The sequence below is a fragment of the Nerophis ophidion genome, linkage group LG25 (assembly GCF_033978795.1).
Source record: "Nerophis ophidion isolate RoL-2023_Sa linkage group LG25, RoL_Noph_v1.0, whole genome shotgun sequence".
Lineage (NCBI taxonomy): Eukaryota > Metazoa > Chordata > Actinopteri > Syngnathiformes > Syngnathidae > Nerophis > Nerophis ophidion.
The window spans coordinates 33,110,199-33,135,763 of NC_084635.1; the positions used below are offsets into that span (position 1 = coordinate 33,110,199).

At 36.7% G+C, this 25,565-nt stretch overlaps 1 protein-coding gene across 2 annotated transcripts in view; it reads right to left on the reverse strand.

The window, feature by feature from the left end:
- The window catches only part of LOC133543133 (protocadherin-9), a 634,818-nt gene that overhangs the window by 415,831 nt on the left and 193,422 nt on the right, over positions 1-25,565 (reverse strand). For both annotated transcript variants that reach the window (XM_061887606.1, XM_061887605.1), the window contains exon 3: positions 16,566-16,667. In XM_061887606.1, the coding sequence (XP_061743590.1) occupies positions 16,566-16,667 (102 nt within the window). The remainder of the gene's footprint in view (positions 1-16,565; positions 16,668-25,565) is intronic.

A 25,565-nucleotide genomic window follows, 5' to 3' on the forward strand; every position in this document is an offset into this window, starting at 1 on the left:
GGCCTTGGTTCTAGAAGTTAGAGGAGACACAAACATGATGAGCTCACCTAGTTTGGTTATATAAGCGCTCTCACACACTAGTTTAATGTCTGGTACTATATATATATATATATATATATACACATATATATACATATACATATACATATATAGCAGTTTCTCTTTTAAGCATAGGTTGCATCTTTTATTACCACTGTTGTAAGGTGTGCTGGATGCAAGAATTTGCCATGTTATAGAATATTCAACATTATTATCTTTGAGGTTCCAAATGTGTTTGCTGAGTTCTGTAGAATTCCGCAAAGTCTGGTTTCTAAAGGAGGCGTTGTGATTATTCCATCTTGTTTTGAACGCTCCTTCGGTTAATCCTACGTACTAGTCGGATGTTAATGTCCTTGCGTAATACGCAAGGACATTAACACATCCGACACGTACGTAGGATTAACCGAAGGAGCGTTCAAAACAAGATGGAATAATCACAACGCCTCCTTTAGAAACCAGACTTTGCGGAATTCTACAGAACTCAGCAAACACATTTGGAACCTCAAAGACAATAATGTTGAATATTCTATAACATGGCAAATTATTGCATCCAGCACACCTTACAACAGTGGTAATAAAAGATGCAACCTATGCTTAAAAGAGAAACTGTTTATTATATATCATCCAGATCTATCATCCCTCAACAAGCGCAGTGAAATCATTTCAACATGCCGCCACAGACGGAAACACCTCCTAGGTAACACATGAGCCAATCAACACACCCTACGCCTGCCTGTGCCCACCCACTCTGTGCCCTATACAAACCATTGTATGTGAATGCTTCCATTAAAATCTCCTGATGATTGAGGGAACCCCTCATGAAACAGTTCTGTAGAGATTAAGTAGTCTTGTGATTTTTCCCACACCTACATATTGCGCTCTACCACGGTATCGAGCACTATTCTCTGGATAATCCAATCAAGACATATATATATATATATATATATTTATATATTTGTGTTTAAAAAAAATTATATACATATATATATATATATATATATATATTTATAGCCCGGCCACTGGCAAATCATTTTTAACCCAATGCTGCCCCCGGGTCAAAAGTTTGAGGACCCCTGGTTTAGCTGATTAGAGAGCTAGATAGACTTCTGTTTTGTTTGATCAGCCGTTTTACTGCCGTGTTACAGACTCTTTTTGGAAACAATTAAGGTATGTAAATAAGTATTCACAGATTATCAATGTGTAAACAACTAATTTGGCAAAGTATTTATCTGCAATTTATAGTCTGGTCCGGGTTATGTATGGAAACTTTTTTTTTTCTCTCTTTAATTCAGCGACTACGCCTTTTTTTTACACTTTATAGTCAGGAAAAATACGATATTCCTTTTGTTCTCAATCTGGGATCAGGTGTGCTTTTGACGGACAGCAACAAAAACGAAGCTGTCTCCACAATCTGTTAAAGCAGCATATTCCTCAACTTACCGGCCACTAATCAGAGAACCAAACAAAAAAAAAAAAAAAAACTGGCAAAGTTAGCTTTTCCGCCGTGTTCCCAGGACACTGGAAGTTGCATTTAATAACAAAGCATGGCCTCGGGGGTGTTTTGTTATTGTGTGGGCAGCGCCCGGAAGGCTTGAAGAAACATAATAAAACAAAAAAAAGGCATCATCTGGTCACAAGTTCCGCGGAGGGGTAAAGTATCTGAGCAGAGCGGGAATATTGCAGTCCAACGGGTGCTTGTTTGACCTCTTGTGCTGACTGGAGTCACGGCGGTGTAATCAGTGCGGCACCAAAGCCGCACCTGGGGGCTCGTAGGCGGCCTGCTGGGACTGTGGGAAGGTAAGACTTCTTTGCAGCGGGGCGGGTGTGCACACTGCTCACTGCTCACTCCTGCCTTCTGGGCCGACCCCTCCCCCCACGTGTTCCTCGTCAATCCGCAAAAGCGCGGATGATCAATATTTAATGTGTGTGCGACTAATGAGAATATTACTGCGGCAAGATAATGCTTTGAAAAACAAATCAGCACCTTTGGTGTTCGTGCAAACACGGTCTTCACACATCCCAGCTTTGCATCCTTATTTGGACTTTCTGTAAATATCCGACAGCTCGGGCGAGCAGCGTGGTTGCGCTGGATGCTCGCACGAGCTGCAACGGCGATACTTCTTCTGTTGGACAAAAGGCAGGCTAATTGACTTTAAGAAGGGACCCGCAGCGCTTCCATTAACCCCTTGTATTATGTTGGAAAAATATGACATTGATTATGTTGCGGGTCGATTTGACCCGTACTGTTTAAATGCGCTCAAAACAGTCAAGAAAACAGGTTAAACCAATAACAATTTCATTTTAGGTTATATATAGGCTTCACGGTGGCAGAGGGGTTAGTGCGTCTGCCTCACAATACAAATGTCTTGCAGTCCTGGGTTCAAATCCAGGCTCGGGATCTTTCTGTGTGGAGTTTGCATGTTCTCCCCGTGAATGCGTGGGTTCCCTCCGGGTACTCCGGCTTCCTCCCACTTCCAAAGACATGCACCTGGGGATAGGTTGATTGGCAACACTAAATTGGCCCTAGTGTGTGAATGTGAGTGTGAATGTTGTCTGTCTGTGTTGGCCCTGCGATGAGGTGGCGACTTGTCCAGGGTCTACCCCGCCTTCCGCCCGATTGTAGCTGAGATAGGCGCCAGCGCCCCCCGCGACCCCGAAAGGGAATAAGCGGTAGGAAATGGATGGATGGATATATAAACATTTAGAAAAGTGACATACACTACATGTTTTATTCCAATTGTATTATGTTAAGGGTCAATTTGACCCATTCCAGTTTTTGTGTTGATCAAAGTACTGGTTATCCTTTCTTTTTCTTGCTGAAATCTGGTGACTTTTCCTCATCTAGGGTCATGAACTGGTGTGTAAATCTGGACACTTTGTTGTGTAGTGGAATGTTTGTGCAGAGTTTGTATAAAAAGATGATGTTGCGAGTCATTTTGACCCAGGCGCTTTAATATGGGTAAATAGCTGTTCGGATGCAAAAATGTCTCCTTGATGTACTTTTTACTTTGATGTACAATTGTTTGTATTTTGATTGTCTCTGAGACCCAGAGCCAGGTGTGTGAAGAGAGGGAACTTTCTCACACTTGTCCTTGTCTCCTCAGATGTCATCCTTCTGGAGCTCATTTTTGGTGAGTTTGTCAAAGAGATGACATGAGAACAGTGACAAGGACAAGTGTGAGAAAGTTCCCTCTATTCACACACCTGGCTCTGGGTCTCAGAGGCAATCAAAATACAAACAATTGTATATCAAAGTAAAAAGTACATCAACGAGACTTGTTCATTTTGGCTATTAACCCACATTAAAGCGCATGGGTCAAAATGACCCGCAACATCATCTTTGTATACAAACCCTGCAAGAGATTCCACTACTCAACAAAGTGTCCAGATTTTACACACCAGTTCATGACCCTAGATGAGGAAAAGTCACCAAATTTCAGCAAGAAAAAGAAAGGATAACCAGTACTTTGATAAACACAAAAACTGAAATGGGTCAAATTGACCCTCAACATAATAGAAGGGTTAAAAAGCACTGAATGTGTGCAAGCCGAGGGATGCGATCACGATATCTATCACTATGGATCGTTTGGCATACAAAGTACATCACTGGTTCTCAGACCCGTTTCCCCGAGTACCACCTCGGGAAAAAGACAACGGCTCTCCGAGTGCTGCCATAATGAACAACATTTAAAGTACAGTAGCGTAGTAGGCTTAAGTCAGGGGTCGGGAACCTTTTTGGCTGAGAGAGCCAAGAAGCCAAATATTTTAAAATGTATTATTTCTAATAGCATTGTTATTCTGAAGCTAACTGTGGATGGGGGCGTGGCCTGCGGGCCTGCAGCGAAGCAGGGATGTTGCCAGGATCGGCCTCGAAATGATCTAATCACCTGTCGCTCTGTTATAAGCAGCAGCCAGGAGGAGAGACTGGGTTGGGGCTGGAGCCAGAGCGCGAGCGAGAACAAAAGAGAAAAAAGACAATTGCTGGAAAGAAACTGAGAGACTTATGGAAAAATTTAACAATATTGTAACCCCAAAACAGGCTCTCATGTCAGTGCTTGGTGGTCTGAAGAAGATCCAGGAGGGCAAGCCCCACACGAACCAATAATAAATAAATAACTTCTTACCATTAACGCAACTTCTTGAACAGGTGCGGTAGGAAATGGATGGATGGATTAAAAATGCATGAGGATGTTTTATATTTTGAACGTTATTTTTAACACTGTGATTACAAGTGGAATTATCGTGTTTAACCAATGTCAACTCAGATTTATCCGAGAGGCAGATGCAGTCATCAAAAGACCCACATCTGGCTCTAGAGCCATTGGTTCCCTACCCCTGGCTGGAGTAGTCATTAAAAACCAGGATGCAATATTATTTAACAAGATTTGTAATATTTTGGACATTGCACACATTTGAACAGTAACACTGCGTTTGAATATAGAAAAAAACAACCAAAAAACAATATTTTCACTAGGATTTTCTATTCAGTTAAGAATTGTGCGTCGATTCTCTAAGTAAGCAAGCAGCCAGACCGCCAGAGTGGAACTAAGAGCTTGAATGTCCGGGATGAGTGGAGAGTGTGGATGTTGGGACGGTTCACATCGGTTAAGAAATGTAGAAAATGGAGAGGTTTGTATATTGCCCATTTGTTTTCAATAGGGGGACAATTAGAATAGAAAATAATGGACTTTATTGTCATTATATTTGCATATAACGAGATTAAAGACTCCAATTTAAGGTGCGGAAGTGGGAACAAATATGGGGTGAAAATAAATAACACAAGAGGTAAAGGGAAAAAATAACAATTGAAATAAACAGACTACTATTGAAATACAAAATACTGTACAATATACAATTCCTGGTCATTCTGGGTAATCAGGGAATTTTCAGAAACAGATAGTTGTCATGTCATACTATATGACATGACAAATAATAATAAATAAATAAATAAATGTGTTGTACTTGTATAGCGCTTTTCTACCTTCAAAGTACTCAAAGCGCTTTGACACTACTTCCACATTTACCCATTCACACACACATTCACACACTGATGGAGGGAGCTGCCATGCAAGGCGCTAACCACCACCCATCAGGAGCAAGGGTGAAGTGTCTTGCTCAGGACACAACGGACGTGACGAGGTTGGTTCTAGGTGGGATTTGAACCAGGGACCCTCGGGTTGCGCACGGCCACTCTCCCACTGCACCACGCCGTCCCTTAACCAACTGAGAAGGTGCCTGGTATGTTGACGTAACATATTATGGTAAGAGTCATTCAAATAACTATAACATATCGAACATGCTATACGTTTACTAATCAACTTTATAAAGCACATTTAAAAAATTACTAAACAATCTGTCACTCCTAATTGATGAATCCGATGAAATCTTCTTCCTCGATGTCGCTTCTTAACAACCCTGCCAACTCCAAAGGTATGCGCCGCTTCCTCTTGTCGTTTTCTGCTGCATATTTCACTACGTCCAGCTTGTAATCTGCAGTACATGATTTCCATTTCGGTGACATTTTTGTTCAGCCCTTCTCAGTTTTTATAAGTTACCGCCAACGATGAAATGATCCATAGCTCGGTGGTAGAGTGGCCGTGCCAGCAACTTGAGGGTGCAGGTTCGATTCCCGCTTGTGCCATCCTAGTTACTGCCGTTGTGTCCTTGGGCAAGACACTTTACCCACCTGCTCCCAGTGCCACCCACACTGGTTTAAATGTAACTTAAATATTGGGTGTCACTATGTAAAGCGCTTTGAGTCACTTGAGAAAAGCGCTATAAAAATATAATTCACAATACTACCGAAATATACAGTACATCATTTCACGTGTTCATTCATAGTTGTGATGCCTTCAGCGACAATCTACAATGTAAATAGTCATGAAAATAAAAACGAATTGAACGAGGAGAAGGTGTGTCCAAACTATTGGACGGCGTGGCGCAGTGGGAGAGTGGCTGTGCGCAACCCGAGGGTCCCTGGTTCAAATCCCACCTAGTACCAACCTCGTCACGTCTGTTGTGTCCTGAGCAAGACACTTCACCCTTGCTCTTGATGGGTGCTGGTTGGCGCCTTGCATGGCAGCTCCCTCCATCAGTGTGTGAATGTGTGTGTGAATGGGTAAATGTGGAAGTAGTGTCAAAGCGCTTTGAGTACCTTGAAGGTAGAAAAGCGCTATACAAGTACAACCCATTTATCATTTATTTATTTATTTACTGTAGTTATTTCTAATATTTTAAAAAAAAATTATGAATCGATAATACAGATTAATCTGAATCGCAACAATTTTTTTTGTGCAGTGACATGTCAAAACAAAAACCCTATTGTTTTTGCAAGTGTGCACATATCTTCCTGTGTACATTTTTTAACGTACAGTACATCCATTTGGATTTGCAACGAGTTTGAATTCGGAGGCCGTTATTCCAAATTCCCATGAAAATCGAGCTACACTACCAAGTTACCACAGTAACTGACGAAAATGTCATAAAAACATCCGTAAATATAATTACATTTCCAAAATGCGCTTGGTTTGACAGCTATTTAAATCAATAAATAACCAAATATAATCCAAATGATAAAATGTGACATCTATTAAAAAAGATTATATGGCATCAGCTTTTTTTAAAAGGTGATTACTTTATTTATAGTAAATAAATAATTCTCTCGATGAGCTTCAAGCACACCTGTGCGATATATCGATATACTCGATATATCATGGGTTTGTCTCTGTGCGATAAAAAAATGACTATATTGTGATATTCCAGTATAGGTTCTCAAGCAGCTGCGGGCATTACAATGCAGGTTTATCTCACTTTTTCTTGTCTGTCCTCACTGAAACTTAAAACAAGCGCACCTTCTAAATACGTCACATACTGTCACGTCATACGCCCTCGTGGAGCAGAAAGGTAGCAGCTTGGGTAACGTTAGCTGTGATGCTAGCGGACCGGTACGAGTGGTAATACAAGAGAGAGAAGGTGCGAATCTGGTAACAAATGATGGAAGAATTAATTCCCAAGAAAAACAGCAGGGGGTCCATTGTCTGACGGTGGTTTGGCTTCAAGCAGGAAGATGTTGAACAAGTATGCGGCAAGTGTTTTACAAAAAAGTAGCACCTACTGCTAATGTAGCATCATTTGAAAAGTCACCCGCTAGAGTGCATGAAACTCCGCATGTAAACATCTCCGTTCGGTGTCATACCAACAAAATGCTCAAGCAACCATGTCCACATCAACACCATGTGAAAAAATTAGTCATTAACAGAAAAAAACGTCCGCAGGAACCTACCACGTAGCGAAGGACATTAACCATTTGATTTCCTATTATGCAGCTCATTTTTATTTGACAGTTATTGAAATATCTTGTGTGACATCATGCACAAAAGTGCACTAATAGCTTGTTTTAATAATAGTTAATAGTACTATACCACATGACAACTTATAATAGATAATAGTATAATACCACATGATAACTAATAATAGATCATTTAGAGTACTATTATTTATTATAAGTTTTCATGTGGTATAGTACTATACCACATGACAACTCATGACAGATAATAGTACTATACCACATGGCAACTAATAATAGATAATAGTACTAGTTGTCATGTGGTAAAGTACTATTATCTGTCATGAGTTGTCATGTGGTATAGTACTATACCACATAAAAACTCATGATAGTCAATAGTACAATACTACATGACAATTAATAATAGATAACAGTACTATCTATTATCTATTCTTAGTTGTCATGTGGTATAGTACTAATATTCATTATAAGTTATCATGTGGTATAGTACTATTATCTATTATTAGTTGTCAACAACAAATAATATATAATAGTACTATACCTCACATCAACTCATACTAGTTAATAGTACTATATGACATGATAACTAATAATAGATAATGGTACTATTTATTATCTATTCTTAGTTGTCATGTGGTATAGTACTATTATTCATTATAAGTTATCATGTGGTATAGTAATACTATCTATTATTAGTTGTCGACAACAAATAATAGATAATAGTACTATACCACATGGCAACTCATACTAGATAATCGTACTATATGACATGACAATTAATAATAGATAATAGTACTATACCTCACGGCAACTCATAATAGATAATAGTACTATATGACATGACAACTAATAATAGATAATAGTACTATATGACATGACGACTAATAGATACTAGTACTATACCTCACGGCAACTCATACTAGATAATAGTACTATATGACATGATAACTAATAATAGATAATGGTACTATACCACATGACAACTAAGAATAGATAATAGTACTATCTATTATCTATTCTTAGTTGTCATGTGGTATAGTACTATTATTCAGTATAAGTTATCATGTGGTATAGTTCTATTATCTATTATGAGTTTTCATGTGGTATAGTACTAGTATTTATTATAAGATTTCATGTGGTATAGTACTAGTATCTATTATTAGTTGTTGATAACTAATAATAGATAATAGTACTATACCTCACGGCAACTCATACTAGATAATAGTACTATATGACATGACAACTAATAATAGATAATAGTACTATACCACATGACAACTAATAATAGACAATAGTACTATACCTCACGTCAACTCATACTAGAAAATAGTACTATATGACATGATAACTAATAATAGATAATGGTACTATACCACATGAAAACTAATAATAGATAATAGTAGTGTCTATTATCTATTCTTAGTTGTCATGTGGTATAGTACTATTATTCAGTATAAGTTATCATGTGGTATAGTTCTATTATCTATTATTAGTTTTCATGTGGTATAGTACTAGTATTTATTATAAGATTTCATGTGGTATAGTACTAGTATCTATTATTAGTTGTTGATAACTAATAATAGATAATAGTACTATACCTCACGGCAACTCATACTAGATAATAGTACTATATGACATGACAACTAATAATAGATAATAGTACTATACCACATGACAACTAATAATAGACAATAGTACTATACCTCACGTCAACTCATACTAGAAAATAGTACTATATGACATGATAACTAATAATAGATAATAATACTATACCTCACGTCAACTCATACTAGAAAATAGTACTATATGACATGACTAATAATAGATAATGGTACTATACCACATGAAAACTAATAGATAATAGTAGTGTCTATTATCTATTCTTAGTTGTCATGTGGTATAGTACTATTATTCATTATAAGTTATCATGTGGTATAGTACTATTATTCATTATAAGTTATCATGTGGTATAGTACTATTCTTTATTATTAGTTGTCGACAACAAATAATATACAATAGTACTATACCACATGGCAACTCATACTAGATAATCGTACTATATGACATGACAACTAACAATAGATAATAGTACTATACCTCACGGCAACTCATAATAGATAATAGTACTATATGACATGACAACTAATAATAGATAATAGTGCTATACCTCACGGCAACTCATAATAGATAATAGTACTATATGACATGACAACTAATAATAGAAAATAGTACTATATGACATGACGACTAATAATAGATAATAGTACTATACCTCACGGCAACTCATACTAGATAATAGTACTACTATATGACATGACAACTAATAATAGATAATAGTACTATACCTCACGGCAACTCATAATAGATAATAGTACTACATGACATGACAACTAATAATAGATAATAGTACTATACCTCACGGCAACTCATAATAGATAATAGTACTATATGACATGACAACTAATAATAGAAAATAGTACTATATGACATGACGACTAATAATAGATAATATTACTATACCTCACGGCAACTCATACTAGATAATAGAACTATATGACATGACAACTAATAATAGATAATAGTACTATACCTCACGGCAACTCATAATAGATAATAGTACTATATGACATGACAACTAATAATAGATAATAGTACTATATGACATGACAACTAATAATAGATAATAGTACTATACCTCACGGCAACTCATAATAGATAATAGTACTATATGACATGACAACTAATAATAGATAATAGTACTATATGACATGACGACTAATAATAGATAATATTACTATACCTCACGGCAACTCATACTAGATAATAGAACTATATGACATGACAACTAATAATAGATAATAGTACTATATGACATGACAACTAATAATAGATAATAGTACTATACCAAATGGCAACTTATAATAGATCATAGTATTATACCACATGATGACTAATAATAATTTATAGTACTATTAATTATTATTAGTTGCCATGAGGTATAGTACTATGATTTATTATTAGTTGTCATGTGGTATAGTACTATTATCTATTATTAGTTGTCATGTGGTATAGTACTATACCACATGACAACTAATAATAAATAATAGTACTATACCACATGACAACTCATAAGATAATAGTACTATCTATTATCTATTATGAGTAGTGATGTGGTATAGTACTATTATCATGCTGTGTATAGTACATGTCTGACAAATGGAGAGTGTTGCTTGCAGGAGACCCAGCAGTCATCATTATGTTTGTGTCCTCCTCCGTCCTCCTGGACCTTCCAGGTGTGTTGTTTGTGTCCTGTCACTATTGTTCACTACCTGCCCAGGTGCACACACACATTAGTCCGGACAACATGGCGTCAGCATTTACCTAAATCAACTTGACTTTGCACTTTGTGATGGAGAGACAATATGATGAGAGGCCTGGTTTGCAAAGGAAACCTTGGATAATGGCGAGGGAGAGAAACTGACATCATTAAAAAAGCACCACTGGAGTGTGTGTGTGTGTGTTTCTACCCTTCTTGAGGCATGAAGAAGGAAAAGTATCTTCCATATGAGGAGGTGTGAAGAAGTGATTACATAAATGATGGTCCCAATAACATTGCATCTAATAGACAATGTCTCATTTGTGGTGATATCTATCACCATGAGGGTGCTCCCAAAAAGGAGGGATTTTTCAAAATGACTGTGTGTCGCTTTAAAAAGTGCTCCCCTCTTGTCAACATATGAAATAACAAGTGCGTGTAAGAAATTGAAATGCGTCCCCTTTGGCCAAATTTAACACAAACAAATGAAATAAATATGTATATACACACATACTATAATACATTGAAGTAAGAAATGAAGAATAAAAAACAATTAAAAACTAAAAATATTAAAAAAAAAAAAAAAAAAAACTCAAAGCAATCTTTCTCAGAAGGTGTGGACTTTTTTCTTTTAAAATTGGGAACAATTTATATTATTTCTGTTTCTGTAATATTACAACATTTTTGAGTGATATTATGACTTTTTGATGTAAAATTATGACTTTTAAATGCAAAATGGTGACATTTGTCATGTAAATTTCTGACTTTTATCACAATGTTGCCAATCTTTTTTTTCGTTCTTGTAAAATAGTGATTTTTTTTGTATAAAACAAATTAAAAAAAAAAATTATATAAAGACATATTGTAGATTCATTTAAAAAAAAAAATGTGAAAAAATATAAATAAAAAATAACTAAAAGCATTCTTTTTTTCTCACAATTTGTCGACTTTTTTCTAATAAAATTGGGAATAATCTCTCATATTGTTTCGGTTTCTGTAATATTGCAACATTTTCTCGTAAAATTATTACTTTTTCATGCAAAATGGTGACATCTTTCATAAAAAATTCTGACTTTATCACAATATTGCCATTTTTTTTCGTTCTTATAAATGTATACAGCGATACTGTAGATTAAAAACCATTTACAAACAAATCATTTTAAAAAATAATGAAAAAAATAGAAATAAAAAATGACTAAAATTATTCTTTTTTCTCACAATTTGTAGACTTTTTTCTTATAAAATTAGGAACAATTTCTCATATTGTTTCTGTTTCTGTAATACTGCAACATTTTCTCGTAAAATTATTACTTTTTTATGCAAAATGGTGATATATAATGTGTTTTAAATTTCAGACTTTTATCACAATATTGCCAATTTTGTTTTTGTTCTTGCAAAATAGTGACATTTTTTGAGTAAAATGATTGCTTGTCATAATTTTGCCAGGCAAAATTCCGATTATAATTATAAAATTGCCCAAATTTTTAAGTTTGTCCAGGAAAATGATGACTCTTTTCATAAAATTGCCAACATGTTTAGCTTTTCATGTAAAATTGCGACTGTTGTTGAGTAAAAGTCCAACTTTTATGATAATTTTGCACAATTTTTCCATTTTTCTTGTAAAATTTTGACTTGGTTGAGTAAAATGACGACTTTTATTATAATACTGCCAAAATTCTATATTTTTTTTGTAAGACTGCAACTGTTTTTGAGTAAAATTCTAACTTTTATCATAATATTGCACACGTTTCGTTTTTCTCTTAAAATTTCGACTTGGGTTGAGTAAAATGACGACTGATCATAATACTGCCAAAAATATTTGTTTTTCTTGTAAAATTGCGACTGTTTTTGAGTAAAATTCCTATTACTATCATAATATTGCACACATGTTCCGTTTTTCTTGTAAAATTTTGACTTGCGTTGAGTAAAATGATGACTTATCATACTACTGCCCAAATTCTACGTTTTTCTTGTAAAATTACGACTGTTTTTGAGTAAAATTCCAACTTTCATCATAGTGTTGCACACACGTTCCGTTTTTATTGTAAAATTGTGGCTTGTGTTGATTAAAATGATGACCATTAGTACGATAATGGCAAAATTATAAATTTTTTCTTGTAAATTTGCGGCTGTTTTTGGGTAAAATTCCAACTGTTATCATAGAATTGTACAAATGTTCAGTTTTTCTTGTAAAATTTTGACTTGGGTTGAGTAAAATGACAACTTTTATTATAATACTCCCAAAATTATAAGTTTTTCTTGTAAAATGTTGACTTCGGTTGAGTAAAATGACAACTTTTATCATAATACTGCCAAAGTTCTAAGTTTTTCATGTAAAATTGCGACTGTTGAGTAAAATCCCTACTTCTATCATAATATTGAAAACATTTTCCGTTTTTCTTGTAAAATTTTGACTTACGTTGAGTAAATCCACGACTGATCATAATACTGACAAAAATATAAGTTTTTCTTGCAAAATTGTTACTGTTTTTGAGTAAATTTCCAACTTTTAGCATAATATTGCACAAATGTTTGTTTGTAAAATTGTGACCTAGGTTGAGTAAAATGACGACTTTTATAATAATACTGACAAAATTCTAAGTTTTTCTTGTAAAATTGTGACTGTTTATGAGTAAAAATCCTACTTCTGTCATAAGATTGCACAAATGTTAGTTTTTCTTGTAAATTTGTGACTGTTTTTGAGTAAAATTCCAAATTTTATCATAGTATTGCACAAATGTTCCGTTTTTCTTGTAAAATTTTGACTTGGGTTGAGTAAAATGTCAACTTTTATTATAATACTCCCAAAATTATAAGTTTTTCTTCTAAAATATTGACTTCAATTGAGTAAAATGACCACTTTTATTGTAAAACTCCCAAAATTCTAAGTTTTTCTTGTAAAATTTTGACTTTGGTTGAGTAAAATGACGACTTTTATTATAATACTGCCCAAATTCTAAGTTGTTCATGTAAAATTGCGACTGTTATTGAGTAAAATCCCTACTTCTATCATAATATTGAACAAATGTTCTGTTTTTCTTGTAAATTTGTGACTGTTTTTGAGTAAAATTCCAACTTTTATCATAATATTGCACATGTTCCGTTTTTCTTGTAAAATTTTGACTTGCTTTGAGTAAATCGACGACAAATCACAATACTGACAAAAATATTTGTTTTTCTTGCAAAATTGTTACTGTTTTTGAGTAAATTTCCAACTTTTAGCATAATATTGCACAAATGTTTGTTTGTAAAATTGTGACCTAGGTTGAGTAAAATGACGACTTTTATAATAATACTGACAAAATTCTAAGTTTTTCTTGTAAAATTGTGACTGTTTATGAGTAAAAATCCTACTTCTGTCATAAGATTGCACAAATGTTAGTTTTTCTTGTAAATTTGTGACTGTTTTTGAGTAAAATTCCAAATTTTATCATAGTATTGCACAAATGTTCCGTTTTTCTTGTAAAATTTTGACTTGGGTTGAGTAAAATGTCAACTTTTATTATAATACTCCCAAAATTATAAGTTTTTCTTCTAAAATATTGACTTCAATTGAGTAAAATGACCACTTTTATTGTAAAACTCCCAAAATTCTAAGTTTTTCTTGTAAAATTTTGACTTTGGTTGAGTAAAATGACGACTTTTATTATAATACTGCCCAAATTCTAAGTTGTTCATGTAAAATTGCGACTGTTATTGAGTAAAATCCCTACTTCTATCATAATATTGAACAAATGTTCTGTTTTTCTTGTAAATTTGTGACTGTTTTTGAGTAAAATTCCAACTTTTATCATAATATTGCACATGTTCCGTTTTTCTTGTAAAATTTTGACTTGCTTTGAGTAAATCGACGACTAATCACAATACTGACAAAAATATTTGTTTTTCTTGCAAAATTGTTACTGTTTTTGAGTAAATTTCAAACTTTTAGCATAATATTGCACAAATGTTTTTGTTTTTGTTTTGTAAAATTTTGACTTGGGTTGAGTAAAATGACGACTTTTATAATAATACTGCCAATATTCAAAGTTTTTCTTGTAAAATTGTGACTGTTTTTGCGTAAAAATCCTACTTCTGTCATAATATTGCACAAATGTTCCATTTTTCTTGTAAATTTGTGACTGCTTTTGAGTTTTCCAACTTTTAGCATAATATTGCACAAATGTTTGTTTTGTTTTTTTGTAAAATTTTGACTTGGGTTGAGTAAAATGACGAATTTTATAATAATACTGCCAAAATTCAAAGTTTTTCTTGTAAAATTGTGAATGTTTTTGCGTAAAAATCCTACTTCTGTCAAAATATTGCACAAATGTTCTGTTTTTCTTGTAAATTTGTGACTGTTTTCGAGTAAAATTCCAACTTTTTTCATAATATTGCACACGTTCCGTTTTCCTTGTACAATTTTGACTTGGGTTGAGTAAAATGACGACTTTTATCATAAAACTGCCAAAATTTTAAATTTTTCTTCAAAAATTGCAACTGTTTTTGAGTAAAATTCCAACTTTTATCATAATACTGCCAAAATATTTTTTTTTTTGTAAAATTGCGACTGTTTTTGAGTAAAATTCCAACTTTCATCATAGTATCGCACATATGTTCCGTTTTTCATGTAAAATGTTGACTTGCGTTGAGTGCAATGACCACTTTTATTATATTACTGCCAAAATTCTACGTTTTTCTTGTAAAATTGCGACCTTTTTTCTTTTAAAAAAATTCACAACAAGCCTTTTTCATATTTGCATAGTATGTATATATTATTAATGTTGTAAATACACTTCTGTATGTGTCTAGAAAGGCTGGTCCTAATTTGGTAGGCATTTTTCAGAGGTCTCAGGAAGGTATGAAACACCTTTTGTGTGTGTGTGTGTGTGTGTGTGTGTGTGTGTGTGTGTGTGTGTGTGTAACCCCCAAAAGGCACTTGTCTAGACAAAATGTGTGTAACTCGAGTAAAAATAGTAGTATTCGCATCACATGAGGGATGAGAAGCTGCAAGAAGAATGAATGACAATCTTTAAGAAGCAAAACACGCTTTACGGGCCCCAAACAACCGATTTTTAAATTTTTTTTAGAGGAATTCCACGTCCAACTAAGAAAACACGTTGAAGTAAATGAATTGTATGTTTAGCACACAAACACCAACTACAATTATTCAAGTACCATTAAAAAAATACCAGTAAATAAATCAGAAGTTACTCACAAGTTACTCAGTACTCGAGTAGTTTCTTCGCAAAATACTTACTCTTAATCGAGTAATTATTTTTGAGGACTACTTTTTACTTTTACTTGAGTCATATTATTCTAAAGTAATGGTACTCTCACTTGAGTACAATTTTTTGGGTACTCTACCCACCTCTGCTTGTTCAAAGCACCAATTTGGCAGAAGTTTCAGTTAAAATACCAAATGCAAAAGTGCTGGACTGCTGGCTGTCACCATGGAGACACTCATTTCCCGCACATCCATCCACAGTGCACGACAAATTACTTTTTTTTTTTATCCAAAGTGCTTCAAATGTGGACCACAAAGGGTCCGATTGAATCATATTTTTGAAACAATGTGACTCCAGCCTTAAAACAACCTGAATGCGACAGCCCGCTAGCTCGAATTTTAACTTTTAAGGGTCGAGGCAAGTGTTGCCTTAAAGGAGGGCTCATATTTTAGGGCCCAAAGGCAAGTCAGAAGGGCACCAAGGCAAACATTATTATATTTCCAGGCATGCACTCACACACAAAAATATATATATATAGACATTTGACACCCATTTCTTGAGTAGATCAGGCCCAAAGTGTGGTTTAGGCAAAGAAGGAAGAACATGTGCGACCAACAAATCAGTCTAAGGATGGCTGAATGGTAAAAACAACGGCATTATGACAAATGATACGGTCGCCGGCGCCATTTGTACTCACTAAAGGTGTGCACGGGGTCCAGTATTCAGGGTTCAGCTCAGCTCGGGGACGCAGGTCCAGATATTCAGGGTTGAGTTCAGTTCGGGCACGGGTTAATGTTCCCTTTAAGGAAGATAAAGGGAAGCATGTTAGTATTTAGCTCGCTTGCCTTTGAAGTGAGATCATATATTTCAGTCCAACCAGACACTGGATAAAGGTGTGTCAGACTTTAAGGTAAAAAAAACTGGCAGTTCAGTCGCAGTTTGCAGTAATTCAGAGTAAAAACCACAGTAAACATTAAATACTGTATATACATATCCATATGTTTTGTCCTACAGTAAAGTGTAAAAAAAAGTCAGTAGATTTTATGATAAAATTCTTGTTGTGTTTTTTTAATTTACTGTCATTTGTTGTAAAAAAAAATATGGTGCACAAAAAAAATCTACTTTTTACAATAAAAAATGGTAGCTTATTTGCCAGAATTTTCTCCACAAAAAATAAAAAATAAATAAAAGAATGTTTTGTCATTTTTTAATTTGCAGTGATTTGGTGTGAAACAAACACTGAAAAATGTTTATGGTGCATGAAAAAAAAAAAAAATCTACATTTCACGGTGAAAACTGGCACCTTAGTCGCCCCAAAAATTTCTACACGGAAAAAAAAAAGTTTTGTCATTTTTTTTAAATTTATAGTAATTGGATGTGAAAAGTAAAGACCACTGAAAATTTTTTTTTATGGTGCAAGAAAAAAAATCGACATTTTACTGTAAAAACTGGTAGCTTAGTTGCCAGAATTTTCTCCATAAAAAAATAAAAAATAAATAAAGCTTAGTATTTTTTGATTTATTTACAGTGATTTGGGGTGAGCGTTGAAAATAACTGAACATTTTTTTTATGGTGAAAAAATACAATAAAATGTACGGAAAAAACTGGCAGCTTAGTCGCCAAAATTGTTTCTCCGCAAAATAAAAAAATAAAAAGCGTTGTGTCATGTTTTAAATGTACAGTAATTGGGTGTGAAAAGTGAAAACCACTGAACATGTTAATACATGTTTTTTTATTGTGCACAAAAAAAATCTACACTTTACAGTAAAAATTGGCAGCTCAGTCGCCAGAATTTTTTCATTAATAGTTATGTTTTTTTTTTTTAAATTTACAGTCATTTGTTGTAAAAAATAAAAATATGGTGCACAAAAAATATATATATTTTTACAGTAAAAGAAGGCAGCTTATTCGCCAGAATTTTCTCGACAAAAAAAAAAAAAATAAAATAAACAAATGTTTTGTCATTTTTTAATTTGCAGTGATTTGGTGTGAAACATAAACGCTGGAAAATGTTTATGGTACACAAAAAAAAAGAAAAATCTACATTTCACGGTGAAAACTGGCACCTTAGTCGCCAAAAAATTTTCTACACGAAAAAGAAAAAGTTTTGCCATTTTTTTTTTTAATTTACAGTAATTGGATGTGAAAAGTGAAAACCACTGAACATGTCAGTAATTTTTTTTTTTTTTTTTATGGTGCACAAAAAAAAATCTAGATTTTACTGGTAGCTTAGTTACCAAAATTTTCTCCATAAAAAAAATGTAATTGATAAAGTTTTGTATTTTTTTCATTTACAGTGATTTGGGGTTAAAGTTAAAAAAAAAAAGATTTTTTTTTTCGTGGTGAACAAAAAAAAAATGCATTTTACGATAAAAACTGGCAGCTTAGTCACCAACATTTTTTCTTCCCCCCCCCCCAAAAAAAAGTTTTGTCATATTTTAAATTTACAGTAATTTGAGGTGTGAAGTTAGAAACACCAAAAATGTTGATACCTTTTTTTTTTTTATGGTGCACAAAAAAAAAATCTACACTTTACAGTAATAAGAGGTAGCTTGGTCCCCAGAATTTTCTCCATTAATGAAAAAAAAAGTTTTGTCATTTTTTAATTTACAGTGATTTAGTGTGAAAACTGAAAACCACTGAACATTTTCTATTTTATTATTTTTTTTTTTTTTTTAAATGGTGCACGAAAAAAATCTACATTTTACAGTAAAAACTGGCAACTTAGTTGCCCAAAAATTTTCTCCACAAAGAATAAAAAAAACGTTTTTTCTATTTAATGTTTCACTGGGGTGTGGTGCTAAATAAGCTTAAAATTAATACAGAAAAAAAATCTACATTTTACTGTAAAAACTGGCAGCTTAGTCACCAAGATTTCCCCCCACAAAAAAAAAAAAATTGTCATTTTTTTAATATACAGTATATTTTTGTGAAAAGTGAAAAACATCGTACATTTTATGAATTTTATTTCACAGTGCGCTGACAAAATAAAGTCCCTATTTAACGGTTAAAATTGCCAGCTCAGTCCCCCACCATACACAAAATATTTACCTGTTATGGTAAAAACTGGCACCTTATTTTTACCGTAAAAATAACTCAAATCCGGTTTGAAAATCCGTAAAAATAATTCACGGTATTTTGATGTAAAAACATCCTAAATTTTAGACTAAGATTCTTCCTACTTTTCTGCCATTTCTTTATTGTAAAATGTACATTTTTGTATCTAACATTTCACTGAGGTGCGGTGTTGAGTAAGCTTAAAATTAATACAGATGAAAATCTAAATTTTACTATAAAAACTGGCTGCTTAGTCACCAGAATTTTTTCCTGAAAAAAAACCAAAAACGTTTTGTCCTAATTTTTGAGAAAAGTGAAAAACATTGTACATTTTATGACATTTTTTTTCACAGCGCGCTGAAAAAATACAGTCCCTATTTAACGGTAAAAATTGGCAGCTCAGTCACCAGAATTTTTCCGTAGAAAAATGTCTAATTTTTAAAAAATGACTCTAATTTAGTGTGAAAAGTGAAAAACACTGTACATAAAATATCTACATGTTATGGTAAAAACTGGAAACGTATTTTTACCTTCAAAATATGTCAGGTTTAAATAATGCCATCTATTAAACAGCAAGGAATCATGCAGAGACAGAGTTACATTTGGCTCAATGAGAAGAGACGTTTTGGGCTGTATTCTTAGTTACAGATCCAACCTATGCTCTAAGGTCCAGTCCCACGTGTTCCTCTATTTATTTTGGGAGGTCCCTGGTTACATCACTGAGGCTGCTTCTAAAGGAAGGAGGGTAATTTTAGCAGCCCCAGTTAGACATAATATATGATTATTCAGAAACGCAAATTTGCTGAGACTCGTAATATCACACTCTCTCTGCTTTGTCTGCGTCACAGTACTCGATGTTCGCACTTGGGAGTCAGCAAACCGGGTCTGGACACTAACACTGATACGAGACGACTCGCAATCCAAGATTGCGAGTTTTCCCTTTGCACGGATAGAAAAGTACAACTTCAGCACAATTGATAATAACTATAGTAACGGCCTTTAAGCATAAGAGTTGTATGATAACTTATACATAATCATTCCAACAAAATAACACAAATTCGGTGTGAAAAGAACAACAATCTTTCCGTAAAAATTCACGGTAATTTGGCGAACAAAAATTTTAATTTTACGGTCAAATTCTCCCTACTGATCTGCCGTTTCTTTACTGTAAAATGTTGATTTGTTTTATCTAACGTTTCACTGGTGTGTAATGATGAGTCACCTTAAAACAGGGGTTTCAAACACACGGCCCGTGGGCAATTTGCAGCCCACAAGACGTTATTTTGCGGCCCCCACCTTAATATTAAGTTTAATGTTACTGCGGCCCGCGAGTTTTATATGATTGGTGCTTGACAGCGTTGTTTGCGGAGCTGAAGGAATCTACCAATCACGGTGCGGTATGTGGCTCTCGAGGGCCGAAAATTGACGTCACTTGCGTGATCCAAGCAGAGAAACATTTTGCCCCTCCTCGGTGATTTTGTTATTTGGGTCCAAAATGGCTCTTTCAACATTCGGGGTTGCCTACCCCTGCATTAGTGGAAAAGCGGCAAATGAGTGAAAGCGACAGAAACGTTGCCATGGAGACGAGGGTTTTCTTACGTGCCTGGCTGCAGTCACACCACGATAACAATCCCAGATAACCTGCACCTATTCAAACTGTTATTTTTTTTTTTTTTTTTATTGTTTAATTTGCATTGCCTCACACGACTTAATTCTCAGTTTTATTTTGTGTTGAAAATAATAAAAATTATATTCAAAAATATATTATTTTAAGAATTTTTTCTTGCGGCCCCTGCCTCACCCAGACTCTGCATCCAGTGGCCCCCAGGTAATTTGAGTTTGAGACCCCTGCCTTAAAATGAATACAAAAAACATCAAAGCCAACATTTAATTTAAACCTGCAGTTCTCCAAAGAGTCTTTTACAGACTCAACCGAGTCAGGAAACATACCATATATGGTCATGATGTTTTGTCACTGAAGAGCGTTTAAAAATGCATAATACTGCAAAACAATTAAACGCAAACCCCCTTCCAAACAACTGCGGCATGACTCCTTCCCATTTCCCCGGCGGCCCCGGTGGCCCAGATTACGAGCTGGCGGCGTGGACTGAATCTTCCGGGCCTCATGAGGTGCATGATGTATACTGTAATTATCTGCTGATTCTCAAAATGGCGACGTGTAATGAGGCTCTTCTGCATGACGCCTCGGGCATGAATCACTGTCTTCGGCTGATGACCATCAACAACACCCGGCTGGAGCACCAAAGAGTTGTGAGCGTCGGACTTCGATTTCTTATCAGCGAAGGACATATTGTTTAGCGAGCGTAATGGCGAGCGCCACCAAATATTTCCCCCGGTAATCTATATGTATGCTTTGGCTGGCAGGGCATTATCTGCAAGCTGCTTTATTGCTCTGCAACAAAAGCCGGGGACTGTTTATTGATGCTGTGGGCGACTGTGTATTAAATGCCAGAAAGCTACGATGTCTGTCAGACTGGCTGCTGTCACCGGAATATAGAGCGGCTCCATAATGGCGTATACATTTACCGCCCGCAAAGACACGGCGAGTAAATCCTTCGCTAATGGGCCGACAGTGAGCCGCGTTTTTTCGCCGAACGCTGCCCGGATTGTCCCCGGAAAAATAATATGCGGACACTTTGAAGGGAGAATGTCTCTGTCGGGTTCTTTGATTGGCAGGGAAATACGGAATTCACTCGGGGTGTGAATCCACTCTTCATCAGTGGCACAGCAGTGGAGACGGTAAACAGCACCAAGTTCCTGCGTTTGCAGATAACTGACAATGTGACCTGGTCCCTACACATTTTTTGCGTCGGATGAAACGACCACAGCACCCTGCCCGCAATCACAGCCCATTCTACAGAGCCACTATAAAGACGAACTACAGCTGTCTGGACTGAAGCCTGCAGTGCCTCGGACTGGAAGTTTCTGCAGAGAGTGGTGAGGACGGCGGAAAAAGAGCCTCAGGACTCCTCACCCTCCTATCCGGTCAGGTAGCGGGTTTTTTGCGATATCCGAGAGATGGCAAAAAAGCAGCTGCCTGACCAAGGCTCAGAAAATCTGCAGAGACTCCTCCCACCCCCACCAAGCACTATTTTCACTGCTGGACTCTAGAAAGACGTTCCGCAGCCTCCGTAGCAGAACTTCCAGGTTCTGTAACAGCTTCTTCCCTCAGGCCATAAGACTCTTGAACACGGGAAATAACAAAAAGACGCTGCCTGACCAGGGCTCGGAAAATCTGCAGAGACTCCTCCCACCCCCACCAAGCACTATTTTCACTGCTGGACTCCAGAAAGAGGTTCCGCAGCCTCCGTAGCAGAACTTCCAGGTTCTGTAATAGCTCCTTCCCTCAGGCCGTAAGAATCTAGAACACGGGAAATCACAAAAAGACGCTGCCTGACCAGGGCTCGGAAAATCTGCAGAGACTCCTCCCACCCCCACCAAGCACTATTTTCACTGCTGGACTCCAGAAAGAGGTTCCGCAGCCTCCGTAGCAGAATTTCCAGGTTCTGTAACAGCTTCTTCCCTCAGGCCATAAGAATCTAGAACACGGGAAATCACAAAAAGACGCTGCCTGACCAGGGCTCGGAAAATCTGCAGAGACTCCTCCCACCCCCACCAAGAACTATTTCCACTGCTCGACTCTAGTAAGAGGTTCCGCAGCCTCCGTAGCAGAACTTCCAGGTTCTGTAACAGCTTCTTCCCTCAGGCCGTAAGATTCTAGAACACGGGAAATCACAAAAAGACGCTGTCTGACCAGGGCTCAGAAAATCTGCAGAGACTCCTCCCACCCCCACCAAGCACTATTTTCACTGCTGGATTCTAGAATGAGGTTCAACAGCCTCCAGAGCAGAACTTTCAGATTCTGTAACAGCTTCTTTCCTCAGGCCGTAAGACTCTTGAACACGGGAAATCGCAAAAAGCCGCTGCTTGACCAGGACTCAAAAAGTCTGCAGAGACTCCTCCCACCCCCACCAAGCACTATTTTCACTGCTGGACTCTAGAAAGAGGTTCCGCAGCCTCCGTAGCAAAACTTCCAGATTCTGTAATAGCTCCTTCCCTCAGGCCGTAAGACTCTTGAACCCGGGAAATCGCAAAAAGCCACTACCTGACCAGGACTCAGAACATTTGCAGAGACTCCTCCCACCCCCACCAAGAACTGTTTTCACTGCTGGACTCTAGAAAGAGGTTCCACAGCCTCCGTAGCAGAACTTCCAGGTTCTGTAATAGCTCCTTCCCTCAGGCCGTAAGAATCTAGAACACGGGAAATAACAAAAAGACGCTGCCTGACCAGGACTCAAAAAGTCTGCAGAGACTCCTCCCACCCCCACCAAGCACTATTTTCACTGCTGGACTCTAGAAAGAGGTTCCGCAGCCTCCATAGCAGAACTTCCAGGTTCTGTAACCGCTTCTTCCCCCAGGCCATAAGACTTTTGAAACAGAAATCGCAAAAAGCCGCTGACTGACCAGGGCTCAGAAAATCTGCAGAGACTCCTCCCACCCCCACCAAGAACTATTTTCACTGCTGGACTCTAGAAATAGGTTCTACAGCCTCCGTAGCAGAACTTCGAGGCTCTGTAACAGCTTCTTTCCTCAGGCCGTAAGACTCTTGAACACGGGAAATCGCAAAAAGCCGCTGCTTGACCAGGACTCAAAAAGTCTGCAGAGACTCATCCCACCCCCACCAAGAACTATTTTCACTGCTGGACTCGAGAAAGAGGTTCCGCAGCCTCCGTAGCAGAACTTCCAGGCTCTGTAACAGCTTCTTTCCTCAGGCCGTAAGACTCTTGAACACGGGAAATAACAAAAAGACGCTACCTAACCAGGACTCGGAAAATCTGCAGAGACTCCTCCCACCCCCACCAAGCACTATTTTCACTGCTGGACTCTAGAAAGAGGTTCCACAGCCTCCGTGACAAAACCTCCAGGTTCTGTAACCGCTTCTTCCCCCAGGCCATAAGACTTTTGAAACAGAGAAATCGCAAAAAGCCGCTGACTGACCAGGGCTCAGAAAATCTGAAGAGACTCCTCCCACCCCCACCAAGAACTATTTTCACTGCTGGACTCTAGAAAGAGGTTCCACAGCCTCCGTAGCAGAATTTCCAGGTTCTGTAACAGCTTCTTCCCTCAGGCCGTAAGACTCTTGAACACGGGAAATAACAAAAAGACGCTGCCTGACCAGGACTGAGAAAATCTGCAGAGACTCCTTCCACCCCCACCAAGCACTATTTTCACTGCTGGACTCTAGAAGAGTGAGCAGCAATCGTTGATTTTTTTCCTCTCGCTTGCACTTTTAACATGGAAGATTACATATCTAAAATAAAACCGTTTTCTAAACTGGACTTTCAATCGAAGCAGGAGGTAATAAAGGAAGATCTCCATCGAGACAGAGAGACTTTTAAAACTGAAGAAAGATAAGGAAGACTTCTATAAACAAGTTATCGATGCTTTTGATCAGAAAGAGCTGCGCATGGACTTCATTTATAAGTAAAGGTAAGACCATAACAACGTTTTTTTTATTAAATGTGCTTTTCATGATGGTATCCTTACATCACACTCAAATTTTTTCAAGCGCAGGCCTAAATTCACCGCAGTCCTTTGGTAAGTGCCGTATTGAGAAGAGGTTTAAAAATAATTAGCGCATGCTTGCCTTTACCGCATGCCTTTGGTAAGGAAATACGGTAGTTCAGAAAAAAAATCACTGACTTTCGAGCAAAATGTGTGTAAAAGTTACATTCCCAAAACGTCCCATCACATCTGCAGCGTGCTGGGAAATGTTCTTCAAGGAGAAGACCTAGCACGGGAGGACAAGCATCACAGTGCAGAATCCCCCCCGGCCCTGTAAAGTCATGGTGCTGAACTGGTGGGCGAGGCCATGACTTTCATTGGGGGATAAAACAGACTTTAATTAGCTCTACCATTAGCCATGTCCTGCCAAAGCACGGCAGACCTTTAGTTCTGCTTAATTACCTCAGAGATGCCGCGGTATGCACGCCTCGCTGATACAACCAGACAAGACTCGCTATTATAGTCGCATAAGTCCACGTTTTTTCATGTTTGTCTCGCTATTGTTATCATGAGATTCAGAAGTGAAAAAAATAATGACTCCACTATTTTAATCGGTTAAAGGGCCTTTTATATAGTTTATACTGTCTAAAAACTCGGTGTTCTTAGCAAAACTCTCAAATGTAAAACTTAATCGCATGAATTAATGTTGTGATATATATATATATATATATATAACACAACATAAACGCAACACAACAAAACAAGGTGGGCAGGTTTGGGGGCATGGGGGTGTAAAGTATATTCAGGGTTTGTCATGGATGCAAAGGATTCTGGGTATTTGTTGTGTTGCGTTTATGTTGTGTTACTGTGAGGATGTTATCCCGAAATGTGTTTGTCATGCTTGTTTGGTTATTAGGTGGTTCGGGCATCTGGTCAGGATGCCACCCGAACGCCTCCCTAGGGAGGTGTTTAGGGTACGTCCAACCGGTAGGAGGCCACGGGGAAGACCCAGGACACGTTGGGAAGACTATATCTCTCGGCTGGCCTGGGAACGCCTCGGGATCCCCCGGGAAGAGCTAGACGAAGTGGCTGGGAAAAGGGAAGTCTGGGTTTC